The sequence below is a fragment of the Aureobasidium subglaciale genome (genome assembly GCF_000721755.1).
Source record: "Aureobasidium subglaciale EXF-2481 unplaced genomic scaffold scaffold_24, whole genome shotgun sequence".
NCBI classification, from domain to species: domain Eukaryota; kingdom Fungi; phylum Ascomycota; class Dothideomycetes; order Dothideales; family Saccotheciaceae; genus Aureobasidium; species Aureobasidium subglaciale.
Window position 1 is genome coordinate 91931 of NW_013566971.1, and position 15895 is coordinate 107825.

The 15895-nt window shown below is 51.1% G+C and overlaps 7 protein-coding genes across 7 annotated transcripts; all 7 read right to left on the reverse strand.

The window, feature by feature from the left end:
• Positions 1 to 215: 215 nt before the first annotated feature.
• Positions 216 to 2258, reverse strand: AUEXF2481DRAFT_7986 (uncharacterized protein; the record flags this gene model as incomplete). Its single annotated transcript, XM_013485009.1, has 1 exon — positions 216 to 2258. One exon carries the CDS (start codon positions 2256 to 2258, stop codon positions 216 to 218), a length of 2043 nt encoding a protein of 680 aa, XP_013340463.1.
• Positions 2259 to 3730: 1472 nt separating this feature from the next.
• Positions 3731 to 4927, reverse strand: AUEXF2481DRAFT_7987 (uncharacterized protein; the record flags this gene model as incomplete). The annotated part of the gene is made up of 1 exon (XM_013485010.1): positions 3731 to 4927. The coding sequence occupies one exon, from the start codon at positions 4925 to 4927 to the stop codon at positions 3731 to 3733; it is 1197 nt and encodes a 398-aa protein (XP_013340464.1).
• Positions 4928 to 5780: 853 nt separating this feature from the next.
• On the reverse strand, positions 5781 to 6277 carry AUEXF2481DRAFT_32494 (uncharacterized protein; the record flags this gene model as incomplete). The annotated part of the gene is made up of 2 exons (XM_013485032.1): positions 5781 to 5995; positions 6037 to 6277. The coding sequence occupies 2 exons, from the start codon at positions 6275 to 6277 to the stop codon at positions 5781 to 5783; spliced, it is 456 nt and encodes a 151-aa protein (XP_013340486.1).
• Positions 6278 to 6677: 400 nt separating this feature from the next.
• Positions 6678 to 8275, reverse strand: AUEXF2481DRAFT_43410 (uncharacterized protein). The gene is made up of 3 exons (XM_013485057.1): positions 7847 to 8275; positions 7663 to 7792; positions 6678 to 7607 (listed from the first exon to the last, which is right to left on the reverse strand). The coding sequence occupies exons 1-3, from the start codon at positions 8071 to 8073 to the stop codon at positions 6939 to 6941; spliced, it is 1026 nt and encodes a 341-aa protein (XP_013340511.1). The 5' UTR covers positions 8074 to 8275; the 3' UTR covers positions 6678 to 6938.
• Positions 8276 to 8396: 121 nt separating this feature from the next.
• On the reverse strand, positions 8397 to 11395 carry AUEXF2481DRAFT_43411 (uncharacterized protein). Its single transcript, XM_013485058.1, has one exon. The coding sequence runs from the start codon at positions 11229 to 11231 to the stop codon at positions 8496 to 8498; it is 2736 nt and encodes a 911-aa protein (XP_013340512.1). The 5' UTR covers positions 11232 to 11395; the 3' UTR covers positions 8397 to 8495.
• Positions 11396 to 11933: 538 nt separating this feature from the next.
• On the reverse strand, positions 11934 to 13698 carry AUEXF2481DRAFT_43412 (uncharacterized protein). The gene is made up of 3 exons (XM_013485059.1): positions 13154 to 13698; positions 12796 to 12966; positions 11934 to 12686 (listed from the first exon to the last, which is right to left on the reverse strand). The coding sequence occupies exons 1-3, from the start codon at positions 13448 to 13450 to the stop codon at positions 12339 to 12341; spliced, it is 816 nt and encodes a 271-aa protein (XP_013340513.1). The 5' UTR covers positions 13451 to 13698; the 3' UTR covers positions 11934 to 12338.
• Positions 13699 to 14329: 631 nt separating this feature from the next.
• On the reverse strand, positions 14330 to 15829 carry AUEXF2481DRAFT_7990 (uncharacterized protein; the record flags this gene model as incomplete). Its single annotated transcript, XM_013485011.1, has 1 exon — positions 14330 to 15829. One exon carries the CDS (start codon positions 15827 to 15829, stop codon positions 14330 to 14332), a length of 1500 nt encoding a protein of 499 aa, XP_013340465.1.
• Positions 15830 to 15895: the final 66 nt, after the last annotated feature.

Below are 15895 nucleotides of genomic sequence, written 5' to 3' on the forward strand. Positions count from 1 at the left end.
CGGGCTTCCATTCCTTTTTCGCAATCTACGTATTGGTCATATTTTTAACATTTTGACATCATTCTCTAGCATCCCAACGAGACAATATAATGCATAGGGGTAGGGCTGTAATGTGGGAGCGCAGAGAAAGGATAGAAAAGCAGACATGTGTGTTTGTACAAGTTTACATTAGTCTATAGTAAGAAAGAATCATGATCTAGAAATATGCCAACATGTTAAACAAAAGCGACATGAGCAACCTCACACTCGGGATAAAGCTTCGTATCAAAAGCGAAAAAGGGTCCGCTGCCATAGATGCCAATATGAGCCGTCGCCTGTATATCAGGACAAATCTGCAGAACAGTGCGAAGATCGCCCACGCCCGTCCCACGGATCGAAAGCTGGCCATTGGCAGTGACACTAACAGCGGGGATCGGGTAGTTGGCGGGATAATACCCAACAGGTGCGAGGGCTGGAATACTATAAACTAGTCCCAATCCCTGGTATTCGACGGGATTAGACCCCAGTTCACGGTCTGCGTATAGGAGATGTTGGTCTGAGCTGATTGAGAAGTTGGCGGCTTGAGTGATGTCGCTTGTCAATTCTATAGGTGTGCCAACGCTGATCGTGGGGATGACAAAACGTGCGTATAGCCCGTTGTAAGGGCTGCCTGGACTCTGCACTTGAATGAGACCGGCTGATGCGGCAGCGGTAGCGGCGGCGGCGACGATGGTTGTAGATGTGGAAGTGGTCGTCTGCTGCGGGGCCATGACAGTAACGGTAGCCGCGATGACGGTCGAAACATCCGCCGGCTTTGTGGCAATCAAACTGCAAGCACCTGACTGTACAGCGACAGCATACTTCTTCAGCACAGCCGGAGTCGTTGTGGCACGCTTTTCGAGATTGGCAGCAGACGCTAAGGCAACGAACCAGGGCAACAGGATGGAAGTAGGGGCTTGTTCAACGCCATCACGTCTGAGCTTTTTAGCCCCAGCTATTTGAGTGACTGTAGCAATTACAGTAGCGACTGGGGTGATTGTAGTCGTCGGGGTAACAGTCACGACTGCAGCGGAGTATCCGAGTAGGCTCGAGCAATAGGGCCCATAAGTCGAGGTCAATTGTGAAGGGTAATACGTCATATCTTGACGAGCCTGGAAGATGGCGCCCGTGACATCGCCTTTGGCTGGTGCAGGAGCAACACTCGTCGAGTTCTTGAAGGTAAAAGAGTACGACATAAAGTAATGATCGGAGCCTCGGTATTGGCCCTTGTTGGTCGCATAAGATGCGTCCCAGACTTCAGTATACAGGGTACAGTACTGGCCCTGAGGAGTGCTTGCGTTGTTGAGGTACAACATATACGTGTTAAAGGAGGCACAAATCTTAGGCGGACTGCCATCGCTTGCAGGGTGCTTCACATTGTAAGCGGTCTGAGCAGAGCAATAATCCGCGCAAGCCTGGATATTAAAGGTGCCTTTTGTGAAGATCGTAGAGCCCATGAAGGTATTGTATCCTTGGCCATCGTAGGGAGCGGTGAGAGCGGCATCTCCTAGTGCATCGTTCAAGCTGAAGCCAGCGGGTATGACCAGCGAATTGTTCTGGTAAGCGTTTGACCCAGCAATCACAACTTCGAACTGTGCACGCATCGTGCCAGAGTTGGTGGCGCTATCAGAGGACAAAGGAGATCCCCAAAGTGCACACTTTGCGTAGATGACGCTCGAGGGACTGGGACATGCGACGGCAGGCTCCAGACTGGCATCCCTTTGGACGTAGACGTTGAAGGCCATGCAACCAAGGGTATTCGTACAGAAGTTGGCGCATGCTTTCGCGTCGTAGCTATCCAAATTGTGATACCCCAGGTAGCCATACGCGCTGTTGGCAGCATTTGCATTCGTCTGTGTCTGCACGAAGCCGGTAGGGACAGGGACGTTACTCGCCATGGATGCCCAGCGTGGGTCTGCTCTAAACGCAGAAGCAGAGTCAGTCTGGTAAGAGTAGACGCCCGCAACTTGAGATTCACAGGCGTTTCTCTTGACATTGGCAACCGAAGTAGCCGTGGCAACGTTTGTGACCGCAATAGATAGCGAAGAAGCTGCGGCAGTAGCCTCAGCCAGGATGGATGAAGTATCGTAGGTCACGATCTGAACGCTGGCGCCTGGGATCTCCGTGTATGTCGGGTCGGGAGCAGCGATGACCAAGTCAAGGTCAATATCCTGGGGCCGAGGCAGGGCGGCGGCCAAGTTGGCCACAATGGCAGGTAATGCGAGAGCTGCGTAACGCATTGCAATGAGGAACTAGGATGAGAACGAGTTGTTTTTTCTGGCATCTATCGAGCGACACCTACCTGACTTATATACGACTCCCGGCCGAGTCCAGATGCTCTGAACAGAAGAAGAGTCTCGGTCATGCCCGGTATTGCTAATCTTGCTTAGAGCGCCACGAAGCGCAAGTGAGGAAGTCCGAGTTACCAAGCGCTTTCAATAGTAAAGCGGACGCGAGCAATTTTCTAGATTGGCTCGGTGGCCAGGCCGTATATATGTAGAGCACGGAGGATTTTACTTCAGCTGAGGAGAAATTGTTTAGAGAGAAAGTCCGAGCTTCCGGGTCGCGTCGCGCAGGTGCAAGCGAGGACCAAAGGTATTTCTGAAGAAGGCTAGAGAAGAAGCTTGATGCTCTTCAAGCAACCTCCTTCCGCAAGTTGTACCCCTCGGCCTTGCGAATTGCTTGCAGATGGACACAATAACGGCCGTAGCACCTCTTGTCGAATAGGTCTCAAGCATTTTACTTGGGCATCGGGGTTGGTCTGTTAAGCACAAACCAGAAAAAAAAACGATTCTCATCAAACCAAAATCTGTCTGTTGTGCAACGTTCATCGTGTTCGCGCTCCTAGATCAGACAAGCTCAGACCGATGTTTACATCGTATTGATGTGTCATGCCTAGACTGAGAATACAACGAGGGTATAGGGGTTTTCTCAGACTACCGTCGGCTGTTTTCTACTCATACCCTCACTTGATGAAGTCTTTGAATCTCAAGGCAGAGACTGGACGCGGCACACAACGGTCAACATACTTCCGAGTACTACAATATTTGTTCTGTTCTCACCAGGGAACTTCGAGACAAAAGTAGCTGCGCTAGATGCGTAGGAATTCGGATGTTGATTCATGGAGCTGATCAATGCCAGTCTACAATCGAGTCAACCATGACGCGGAACTCAAGGATGAAGTCAGAACAGGATGACGTGAAGTAAAGCTGCAAATCTTGGCATGGCATCTAATCAATCAGATAAGGTGGAAGTCTCTACATCACCGGTCAATGGGTCAAGATGTTTTCGTACAAAGGCATGATAAAATCCAAGACTCCCACAATGGTGATTTCGAGTTGTATCAGTGATTCAGGACATTACTACCTGACTTCCGGGAAAAGTCATCTTAATCATTTGTAAAGGCGTCTCACAGTGAGCTACAAGAAAGCAGAAGCTCTTTTGGTCAGACAACGACGATCGGTTGAATCATTTCAGGGATCCATGAGAGAAAGCATTGGACTTTGAGAAAAGTAAGGGCTTTTCAGATTGAATATCATTTTGTCTGTCACCAAGACTTGTTCAAATAGTGCCAATTGTGATTTGTTTTCTCTCGATGCCGTCATTCAGGGCTTTGCTTAGACGGTTAGAAGGTGAGTATCATCTGTAAGAAGGGTAGATGGTCTGATGTGATGTTTGTAAGCGGGTTACGGTGCTGATACACTGCTTGTTCTTAATCCTGGTATGACCATGGTCCAGACTCAAGAGCGACGCCTTCGAAGTCAGCGGGATTGAACTTGCGCAAGCTGTACACATATACGTTGACCAGATCGTAAAGCCAATTGATGGTGAACATGCGACGCCAAGTGACCCTGTCTGTCTTGCAAGCTTGCGAGAGATCAAGGTCTGGGTCCCACTTCGACAGAAATATTTGCATGCTTTTTGTGGGCTTACCACTGCGGTTCTTCTGGTAGTCGACAACGAAGTCATGCAAATCGCGGTAGACATGCATAGACAGAGCTTCGTTCATGTCGACAAACTTGTCAGACGCATTGGAACACGGATTTGCGCTGTAAACCCTATTGAAGTCACCTCTGGTGAAGGTTTGCATGACAGCCTGATACGTGTTTTTCTCAGAAGGGAAGTCGACGAATATCGCTGATACTGTCCTCCTCATCATACTGACGGCCAGACGAGAGACGGTTCCAGCGACGGCACTGTTTAGGCCACTGTGACTCACGTGGAACCAGTGCTTGTGAACAAATTGGCGGAGGTTGTAGCACTCGTCAACGATTGACGTGACAGCGATATAGTAGTCGGTGACCAGGTCGTCAGGACCATCGATGATGCGGTAGCTCTCAAGTGGGACATCTTCCACGATAGGCTCCGAACTTGCCTTGGCTTTTTTCTTCTTCTGGCGTATCTTGTCCTTACGATGCTTCTTCGTGCGACGCTGCGAGATCGATGTATGCTGGGCGTGGGAGTCTTCTTGTTCGCTTGTATCTTGCGCCGAATTGTCCAGTGTTAGTGGCAAGAAAGGATTGCAAAAGATGACACGTTCCACCTCTACCAGGTCTTCGGCCTTCTCGTTTTCTGCTTGCTGTCTGACTAACCATTCTCTGCCTCCAAGAATCTCAAAAGCCTCCTCCAATTTGTCGATAAAGTGTTTGTGGGTGACATTGCTCGCTTCCATCTCGGCATCGGAGTGAGCAGCCGCTAATTCTTGGAACATCACGTAAGAATGCGATCGAGCTTTGATCACCGACCGAAAGAGTCGATAAATCGTGGTAGGCACTTCTTGAAGGTTGGCGGCAATTCGCCTGGCCATCGAGACCAGTTCCGCGACCGTGACTTGAACAGTGGTGTTTTCCGTGGCATTACGGACACCCCTCTGCTCGCTGGACTGCATGAATAACAGAATTGGAGGCATGGCAGAGCCAATAGATGAGATACGCAGTCGATCTTTTGTAGTCAAGGTAGGAGTTGCTGGACAACATGATCCAGATTCACTCCAGATAGCTACTCTGTGAAGTCTCGTGGGTGGCGCCGGGTTGCAGAAAAACCTTGTGCAATTTGACCGTGCAAATATAGCGCTTGGTAGAGTGCGGGAAAGTTGACCGTGTTGAAGTAAATGTTGATTCCGTTGGCGAGTTTGCAACTTGAAGACGTAGCTATGGTGTTTTGCGTAGCAATCGATGCAAGGCGGGAGGTTATAAAACTCCCGTAAGAGTTCGAGTCTGTTGGGATCGAGCTTGCGAACCTGATGTTGGTGACTGTGCAAATCTGAGGGCACCAGTGAACACGCAGTGAACACGAGTGTAGACAAAAAGTTGTTGTCCGCAAAACTATGCTTTCGGAAACATGAACGTTCCGTTTGTTGTGGGTAACAAATCCTTAGTTTCCACCCTGGCATGCTCGTCTTCCGTTTGCATCTTGCCCTGTCCGCGACCAACGATACAACAGACATTTATGACTGCTGTCACGACCAACCAGAAGGGTCTATCGCGCTTGTACAAGAGTTTTGCCAACATCTGCCATGGCAAGAGCATATGATTCGGTCCGTTTGCTGGGCTTCCAGTGTCTTGACCCCTATCTTCGAACTCTCCTCTGTCATGAAATCGACCGTGCCAATATACAGCCATGAACGTTGAAGATAGCAGTGCTTGGAGTTTGTTGACTTTTCGTGTTGGAGGCCGAATAGATGGACCGGACAAGCGACCTGGTACGCGAGCCACGAGTGCTTCCATACCATCAAGACTCTAGTCTTCCATGCCGACGACACTTCAATCATCAACCTGGGAGCTGGAAGGGCCATCGAGTCCTTGGGGCTTAGATGAACGGTGCTGTAGTCTTGACCGGTGATGAATTCTCTTCATCCCATCTGGAAGCGGTTTGGACATCAGACCTTGTGCATCGAGCTCTTTGACTCGATCGTACAATTCAGCCACCGTGTTCACGTCCCCACAGCCTTTAGGCAACGCCTGTCGCGGATTCTCGCCTACGAAGCACGTAAAACAATCGAACAGCGATGGGTCGTACTTGCGCTGAAACCACAGTTTGGCACCGCGTTCATATCCACACCTGATACATGACCTAACGACTTTCTGATCTGTCGAGATGGGTACATGTGACTTCCAGTCAAGTTCACGGATCCAATCACGGTAAGAGCACCACCAGCGAATATATTTCGTGATGTAATAATTAGGATCTGTATTGGCGCGCCTTTCTTCGTATTTTTGTTGGTAGGAAAGCACTCGCTCGCGGAATTCATGATTCTCATGATACTTGTGCTGTTGCCGTTCAGTCCTTGGGCGACAGTGGAGTCTGCGATAGTCTGGATCCGTTTGGACTTTGATCTTTATGGTTTCTTGAGGAGTTTCGCCTACTAGAGGGCCCCACGCGAATCTCGCGTGGCTGGTTGAGAAAAACTGTAGGGTGGTCAGACTCCGTGGCAGGGACCTACACGCACCAAGACCACGGCGGACGATTGATGTTATCATAGTGCGTTGTGTTGTAAGCTTTGTGCGACGACTTGTCCAGTGTCTTTGAGCGAGAGATTGATGGTCAAAAGTAGGACAAGATGGAGGAGGTTGACAATTAATTGACCGAATTGTGGCACAGCGTCCGTGCGTCTGGTCGCCCCTGCCTCTCTATGAGTACCTTAGCATGACAAGACAGATCCAGGTTGACTCGGGATTTGTGCATAATGGCAATCGCGATACAAGGTTGCTATGAGAGAAATGTTGTGTTTATCGAAAGAATTTCTGTATACGCTCGAATTCTTCTTCCAATGGTATTCATCCCTCTTGGATTCTCTGAATTAACAGGGGACCACCCTTCTCTGAACAAAGCAAGTCTCCAAAAGGGACTCCCAAACATGAATACACTCGCACCAATACGAAAAGGTAATTTTATTTAGACCTGATACCCTTTCTGCAAGACTATTGCGGGGCGGGGACACCGTGAGTTTGGCCTTGAGGAGCGGTGCCGGCTGTGAGTCCAGCGGGAGAATCGCCAGGAAGACCGTGGCTGATGGAGGCACCAGAGTTCTCGATGATGCTGCCACCGGCCTTCTTTTCCCAAGCAGCGGGCTTGACCCACTGGGCGTCTTGCCATGGGCCAGCATCGGACAGTTCGCAGCCACCTGAGCACTGGCAGGAACCACCGAATTGCTTGGGCAGATTCTCCTTGGGGATCTGAGCGAGCAGCTCCTTCTCGTAGCCAGAGCCAAGGACGTGGATCTTTGCAACCGTAATAGGGTCGAGGAACTTCTTGACCATGCTGAAGATGGATGAGAAACCCCAGGGTGCGTTGATCAGGTAGAGCTTACCCATGCGCTCGGGGTAGTGGTTTTGCGAGATAGCCGAAGCCTTTTGTACGTAGCCGTAAACGCTGCTGAAGTTGGTGAGGCCGACACCCTTGAGATCCATGATTGTGCAGGAGGTTTCGAGGAGGTGACCGGACTTGCGCGAACAGGCGGGCAGACGAGGGTCAGCAACCTTTTCGTACTCGACAACCAGGTTCTGCAACATGCGCTCTTCCGAAGTGATCTTGTACATGGCGGTGAGGTTGATCTTGCCGAGCTGCTCGATGTAAAGAGGACGGCCGTCCTGCAATGTTGTCAGTGTGATGTTTCTAAGTCTTGTCGCTATTGCGTGCGCATACCTTGTCGGTCTTGTGGTAGTATTGAGGGTAGTACTTGAAGACCTCCTCCTTCTCCTTGTACTCGAAAGTCTGCAGCAGGTTGTCAACACCGCCGCCGAACTCCTTTCTCCACTTCTCGCAGTCAATGAACCTGTAGCGTCTGGGTCAGTTGTGCATTTTCAGTGTCATGACCGGTTGGACATACATAGCCTTGGCCATGTCGACGTTGAACTTTCTGGCGCGGAGGAAACGGAGCATGGTCAAGGTGTCGAGGCGCTCATGGTAGCCGGCCTGCTCGAGAGTGGCGCGGAGCTGGTGGACTTGGGCATCTTGCTCCGGTGTGGTATGGCCGGGGTGTCCGCTCTGGTTGGTGTTGGAAACGGTGGGGAAGTCGTAGTGGTCGTACTTGGGGTCCTGGTTGATCGAGGCCATTGTGAAGTGCCGGCAAGCTGTCGCTGTTGTCGGCTATGTATTAGGGGAGATGGGTGGTGACTATTGTCGTCGAAGTGCGGAATCAACAAAAGGAGTGTCTAGAATTACGGTGTAGTGCTTCGAGTCAAGATTGGGGATGACAAAAGGGCGGGGAGGGGGAGAAGAAGGTTGGGCGAGTTGGGTTGGGTGGATTATTTTGTTTGTAGGGGTTTGGCTCGAAGTGTCCTCAAAAGACGCCCCTCATCGAAGCCGCCGAAATGACGATTTAGCGTGCATCATAGCTCATCGAAGCCGCCCTTTAATCACAAAACACCACCGCGACTCCTATATCTCTCACATCCACACAAATTCATACATAGACACGCAAGCGACAAATTCCAAAGAGGCACATGCTTTTCTTCCAAGATTTACTATGACCAATGTTACTTGCTACCAATCGGACTACTTGCCAGCCTGCCCTTGCCCTTGTCATGCTCCAACAACAGCGCCTCGTTCTGTGCACTCTCAGCTCCAGCCATGGTGTCAAAATCATCATCAGTAAAGCCGCTGTATCCCGAAAGCATCGAGCTACTGCGTCCCCTGACTTGATTCGCACCACCGTTGCTCAAACCTCCAAAACCTTGACCAAAGCTGCCACCAAACATACTAAAGTCGAATGTGGTGGGTTGACGGTTGGGAGGTCCATTGGTGCCTGGTAGGTTTCCTTCAGGAGTCGGGGGTCCGGAAAGAGCCTGTTGCTGTTGCGCGATGAGATTGCTGATGAACTCCATTTGTTGGAATGCCTCATTGGCCTGGCGAGTGTTTTCCTCGCACTCCTGATTGTTCTGCTGAGTCCAATACTCGAGTTGGTTTTCCTGGCGCTTGTACTCGGCGATCCTGTTTTGTCGCTCCTGGTCATGCCTTTGTCTGGCGCTCATATCGGCATTCTTCTGGCTGGTCAAGCGGTCGAGTTGCTCCGTCAGCTTGCCCTTGCGAGTGCTGAGTCGTTCGCGCTTTTGAGCAGCTGATGTCAACTCTGTCGCGACTTGCGAGGTCTCACGCTGAGCTTGGGCCTTTGCAGCTTCGAGATCAGCCATGGCAGCAGACTTCTTGTCACAAGCAGCCTGCCATGCACGCTTCTTCTCGTTGTACTCGCGAAGCTCGGCTTGAGGGATCTCGCCGAGAGCGTCAGTTTCATCTTTAAGAGCAATTGTCGCTTCATTTGCTTGACGCAGATGCTGAGTCAATTGCAGGATTCTCTGTCGTTGGCGTTCATCTTGTCCTCCACTGGAAGCAACCTTGGCATTGAGTTGATCGATCTCTTTGCGAACGGCAGAAGCTGCGTTCTTGTGGTCACGGCGAGCACGCTTGAGCTTGTTACGGGCGTCTTCGCGCTTCATCTCGGCGGCGGCAATGGATTGCTTCAGAGTTGAAATTGGCGAAAGCGGACGAAGGGACTGTGGCTGAGGAGGGGCGGTGACAATCGAGGTCTGGTCGGTGCTAGGAGCAGGAAGGGTGACAAGGCTGGTAGTACATAAGACGCTGTGATCAGACATGCTGACAAGCTCGCAGCTGTAGTTAGTCAAAGGGGTCAAGCCGAGAATCTCACCATGCCACACAGTATCGGCTCCTTCTCCTGCTTCGCTGATCTTGGTCGATCCCCAGTCTGCGCCATTCATACGGACAAAGAAAGGCTTCGACTTGTCGATGCCCGCACTAACAGGATGACTTGGGTCCGGCTTTGGCCTGGACGAGGAGAAGGATGGAAGCTGAGCACGGAACAAGATGTCGGCCGGATGTATGTCGACTATAGAAATGCGGTCTTCGATTGCAATGCGTGGGATGAGTTGGTTATCGTTTGTCGGATCGTGAGCAGTGGCCTCTGCTTGGTCTTCGGAAGCTTGTTTCTGATGCATCTCTTTCAAAAATGTTACTTTTGTGTGGGCTATGGCTGCCCACAGTGGTTGTCGACTGCGCACTTGAGTCAAGTATTTCTTTTTCTTTCTGTTTGCTGCACCGCGTTGGCTACCGTCACGCAACGCCGAGGACGGTCCAGAAGGTCGACCGTCAGAACCCAAACCACTGGCAGGATCCTGACTTGAATCGCCAGGACTTGTCAACGATTTGGATCCGTCTCCATACGATGCTGCTTCGGGGTCCTGCTTCTTGTTTGCGCTACCGGACTGGTTAGAATAGCCTGACAAGGAGCGACGACCAAGAGTGAGAATTCCCTGCGCTAGAATGTGACAACCGAGCAGAGCACGGTACCAGCCGTAGGCAGTATAAGGTGAAGATGAAAAGTCGGACGACGGGATGGGGTTCCAGTGTTGGCCAAATCCAAGATTCTGTAACAGCGAGCGCAGATATTCGAATCCCGTGAGATGGATCTTGTTGTGCCGGAGAAAATGAGATACACAGACAAGCACGCTGCAAGCAGCTACACTCTGGCCTGAGCGGTCTGGAGCTGCAGTAGCACCACTGAGGGTGATGGCTATGACAGCTTGGCCCAAGTCCAAGTATATATTTTGCAAGAAGAGACCGCTGCACAGATAGAGGACTGTCATGACAGCATCCGAGAAGAGTATAGTAAAGAGTGAGGGACCACCGGTAGAAGAAGCGTGGAACCAGTCTCCAAGAGCCGGCATTCCGTTCAGCGAGCTTAACGAGACACCAGCACTGGAGGGGACAAAGGTAAGAGAGGCGAAGAGACTGTGAATGAGCATAATGAGCGCCGGAGGGAGCGACATCAGCAGAATCAGAATGGCAATGGCATCCGACAGCGGACAAGCACTGAGGATGGTCATTGCCAAGGAGAAGCTGCTGGAGACCGAACGACCCGCGAGCTTGGAGGTATTGACGGCGGAGCTGTAGGCGGGCGAGTCGGACACGCGACGAGAGGAATCGGAGGCGGCGACGGTGACGGGCGGGGTGCTGGACACGGTGCAAGCTGCAGCCATGTCGTCGTCGGGCAGCGAGACGGGCGAGTCGTCGGCGATGTCGTGGTCATTTAGGCCGTCGGCGGAGGCAGCAGGGAGCGAGTGATTCGCCTGACCATTGATGGTCGGCAGGTTGTTGTTGGATCGCTGCTTGGTGATGCGCTTGCCAGGGGCAGGTTTGGCCAAACCGCTCTCATGACGGTGCTGATTTGCGGTGTTCTTTTGCTTGGCCTTTGGCGGCATCAGCGCGCCGCCAGCGTGTGTTTTCCTCGTGCAACGGAGCCCGGCGATGCGGTCGCGGGGCTGCAGGGACGAGAGAGCTGGACGGGACGAAGGTCGGTATAGGGTGAGTGGTGGCGGAGAGAAAATGCTATGCAAATGTCAAAAGATGACAAGCCGGCGGCTTCTAGGGGAACAAACGGGTTCGCAATGCGTAAGAGCCAGAGCCACCGAGCCGCTAAAGTGCCAGAGCCAGTGCCAGTAATGAAAAGCCCGCTATGCTACCGACAAGACTCAACTTGTCATGTGACGTCTTCGTTTTGCGAAACCGCTTTCTGTCTCTGATTCTTGGTCACCGCCGCTTTTCTCTGACAAACTAGGTTGCCTTTAGACCCAAAGCTAAGCTTGTAAGGAGCTTGTTGGCTTTGTTGCGCCGTGAGCTTGTTCGACCAGACACGCTTCAACATCCTCATGCAACTTTGTACCATTTCTCTTGCTTCTTTCCCCTCATTCTCGCGTGCTCACCGTATCGCCATCTGCATGTTTTGACACCTCTTCAACCAGCTCGTGTGACCGGAGAAGGCACGAGCGACAGGCGAGCAGCAGGAAACATGCAGAACTGCTGCACGTACATCCCAGCATGTCTGCAAGAATGCTGATTCAAGTCCAGGACTGGCGCTGTCGATCCCTCATGCCGTTCACGTTGCTCTCCGGCGCCAATCGGCGTGCTCTTTCTCCTTCAGCAAAACTTACCAGACTTTGTTCCTCGTACTTTATCCCCTTGATCATGCGAGTCCAGTGCTGTAGATCGTGTATCTGATTTATCGTTCGTCTGGATTATCTACAACTTGCCAACAACTATCTTGACCTACCAAGACTGCGGGGCATGTGCAATATGGCCAGCTCACGGTCTTCTATCCACCTCCGCAATCTGTGGCGGCATCTGGCCTGTGGATCTCGTCTATATATCCCGGTTTTCAACCTCTAGTCTTGTTGCCTGCATCTATACACGTCCAATCATTGAGTCTCCTTGGACGTTGTCATTCATCCATCACTTCAAACCCAGGCATAGCGGAACATGCTATTGCTGCCACGCAACACCCGTGTTTCCTACGGCAGAGAAGGATGTGATCACTGCCCGGCAACACCCATGTCTTCTACGGCATCCGGTCTATCCCAAGTCTCTTTCTCGAGTGCTCTGACCTCATCTAGCAAACCCCTTACCTTCTCGCTATTCACTTTCTTTGCTTCCTCTTGCAGTTTCCACGTCTGCTTGAATGCGTCTACCATAAACGGTAGCAGAGGTGCTTTCTTTCCTGCCCGATAGTCGTACACAACGATGTCTTCCCAGCACCGCGCTGCTGGACGTTGCTGCAGCTCAGATATAATAACGACGTCTAGGACGAATGAGTCCGTCTCCGCTGTTGGTTCAGAAGCCAGTTTATGGTATACAGATATGTGGTCCGGCCACTTCATAGGCTGTCATATTGTGTCAGCACGATTCAACGCACGCGAACCTCATGCTCCTTTGACACCGTGCTTCTCTCATCCACATGCCGTGGCAATTGACAAATAGTTGTACACTTACAAATTTATAGTCCGTTCGAATACTCCTAAGGATCAATCCCAGACTCTTTGGTGTCATTAATTCAGTCCATTGCTTCGCATGCTTGGGATCGATATCCGTAGCAAAGTTCCTCGTCCAGTTGACACGGGCAGATTCCGCATAGCGATTATACATGACATTATTGACGTGACCCTGTTTATAAAAATCAGCACTTGTCACTCTTTCTCTGAGTCTGCCTTTATGCTGCCCCTCTGCTCAACACCTTTTGTTGTCACGCTCCTCATAACTTCCTCCTCTTCCTCGTAGCAATCCGCTATACCATAATCTGCCTTCGCCTACCCCTCTCATCCTGTGTATCGTAAAAGCAAAAGGCACTCACCATACTATCCATCTCCCCCCAAACAACCTCATGCCTAAAGAAACCCCTCCTCCCCTCCTGCGTCAAAAATCCTTCACTCCCAGCAACCAAATCCCTCCAATCCCTCGCTATAACCTCTAGCACTTTACCCGCTCTTGTAACTTGTTCTTCTTTCATGCCAAAAGTCATACATTTCCCTAGTCGTGCTTTTATATCTCCTAGCCAGCGAGGGGAGAGGGCTTTTGTTGCTGGGTTGGTTGTAGATAGGGCGCGGTTGAAGGGTGGGAGGGAGCGGAGGGGTCGGAGGTGGGGTCGCATTTTGTCGAGATAGATGGGAGTGGTGGTGGTGGTGGTGTATATGTGTTTGGTGAGCTTGGTGGGAGTAAACACTCAAGAAGCCAGGAACCGAAACACCTTCAAAGGTCTCGGGAAGGATTGCCGAGGCTTTTTGCATGGAGGTGCGGTAGCATCTCTCCTCCCCGCAAAAGGGAAGCATCAAAAGCAGCGTCATTGGTTTTGTCGCCCGCAGTCCCTGTATACCACTACATCATCCAAGCAAGGCTTCTTTTCGACCGCATACGACTCTTGTTTAACTTCTCTCCCTACATCAAATCCTTCCTTCCCTTTCGGTCTAGTCTATCTCACCCCCCCCCCCCCCCCAACATCCCCAGATTATGTCCACACACCTCCGTTACAGAGTAATCTCCATCTACAAACAACTCCTCTACCTAGGACGAGAATATCCCCTCGGATACGATTACTTTCGTCCTCGCCTACACAAAGCTTTTGCCTCAAAAGCCCATCTCACAGATGAAGCCGAAATCGAAAAGGGGATTCAAAGTGCAGAATATGTGAAGAAGGAAATTGAAGCACTGTAAGTTTTTTGTTGGTCTTTCTTCGAAACCCCAAAGCCAGTTGGGGGTTTTTGCGATTTATTGTACAAAAAAAAGAGACAAAAAGCTATGGGACATGGTATAGAAGAGAATCAAGAGAGCAAAGAGAACGTGCTGTTGATTCCGTCTTCTTTTGCTCTCTCTCTCTCTCTCTCTCTCTCTCTCCCAACTCAGCCAAAAATTTACAAAAGGAAAGAACTGACAGAAAGACCTGCCAGATATTACTTAAAACGCTACCGAGCCCTCAGGCAACGATACTCCCTACCCCCAAAATGAAAAGAAAGTGCAATCGCAATCTTCTTTCTCAAGTGGTTTCCTCACACTTGGTAGCCCACCAAGCCCCAATCTCCAAAACCTCACTCCCACCTCCACTATTCTCTTGATCCAGCAAACTCGCCATCATACCCGCCCACCACCTCGTCCACTCCTCCGAATTCTTGCCACTAGCTTCTTTAAGCAGTGGTTCCAGACTCTCGATTTTTTGAATCACTGTGAGCAGTGCTGTGGAGCGAATGGCTGCTTGGTCATCAGTGAGCATGGGCTCTGTGCTTGTCTTTGCTGCTTTGCCCGGTTTTGGCGATACAGTGCCAAACAGGTTTCCACTACTGCCTGAGCGGATGAGTTTACCCTCCGAGTCTTTTTCCCAGCGCATCTGCCCAAGAGGGACAGCGATGCGGCGGGATGTGACGTCTACGAGTGTGGTTTCTTGGTAGAGGATTTCTGCCATGCGGGTACATGGCGATGAGGGCAGATTAAGCTTGTCCAGCGCAGCGTGGATCCATGTGTTGGAGTCGGATATGTACCTGTTTTGCGCTGGTGCAAAAGGTGTGGTGGGCGAAATGAGATAGGTTTTTGTGTCTCGGGCTGTCTTGTCCTCTTCTGCTGTCATTCCTCGTGGTGGTGGCGGTTGTGGTAACAAGCAGCGTAATACATGATCTGATTCCCAAATCTCGAGTGTGCCTTTTGGTGCAAGGATACGTAATGTTTCGTCCATGAATCGCTGAGTCTCGACTCCCATGGCTACTGTCAGAGATAGATCTTTCAGCATGATGTAGTCGAATTGGTTGTCTTCAAACGGCCAAGGAAAGCGTCTGAAGTCGTGCTGTATGAATTTCCAATTCACGCCTTGTCGTCGCAAGTCCGGTGCTAGTGGTGCAAAGTCGAGTCCCGTAAACTCGACATTCGGGTAGCCAAGGCTGGCAAACCACTCGTGGCAACTGCCTGTCCAGAAGGCACTCCCGCATCCTAATTCCAAGACTCTTTTTGGTACATCCTTTGCGACGTTGGGGACGCATGACGGCTTGTCGAGAATAGTGACACCGAGCAGTGTCCGTAGCGATTGGCGCTGGATTTCTGAAAGATCACAAGGAAGAGGATATGGGACATCGCGTAGGTAGCGGCGGCCGTAGCGTAGTTCGAAGGGATTGGCGAGCAAGTTGTGTGACGAATTGCTAGCAGCGGACGAAATGCTGCCACTCGTACCTTGCCGTTGTTCTCGAATCGTTGCCGTCTCCATGTTACCAGGTTTCGTAGTCAAGTCTGATGAGGCAGAATCCTTTCTGTACAGACTGAAGAGAGGGTCCGAGGATATTGTCGTAGCCGAATATCCTCTACGGCGTGTTTTGCGAAAAGGTGAATTGGAGCGGGATTGCGAGAGCGGCGACGTTGGAGGCGATGATGGGAGCGAGGCTGCGGGCGAGGAAGGCGAGGTGTTCACATGGCCAGAAGAAGTACGCAGTGACCGTCGATAGGCAGTGCTATTATGTCTGGGCGCATGGTAATGAAAATAGGCGAAGCCGTCCATGGCGAGACTCAGATTGGGGACCCACAACGACTCGCGCAACTCGAACGCTCGAGCGCTGTGCACGGA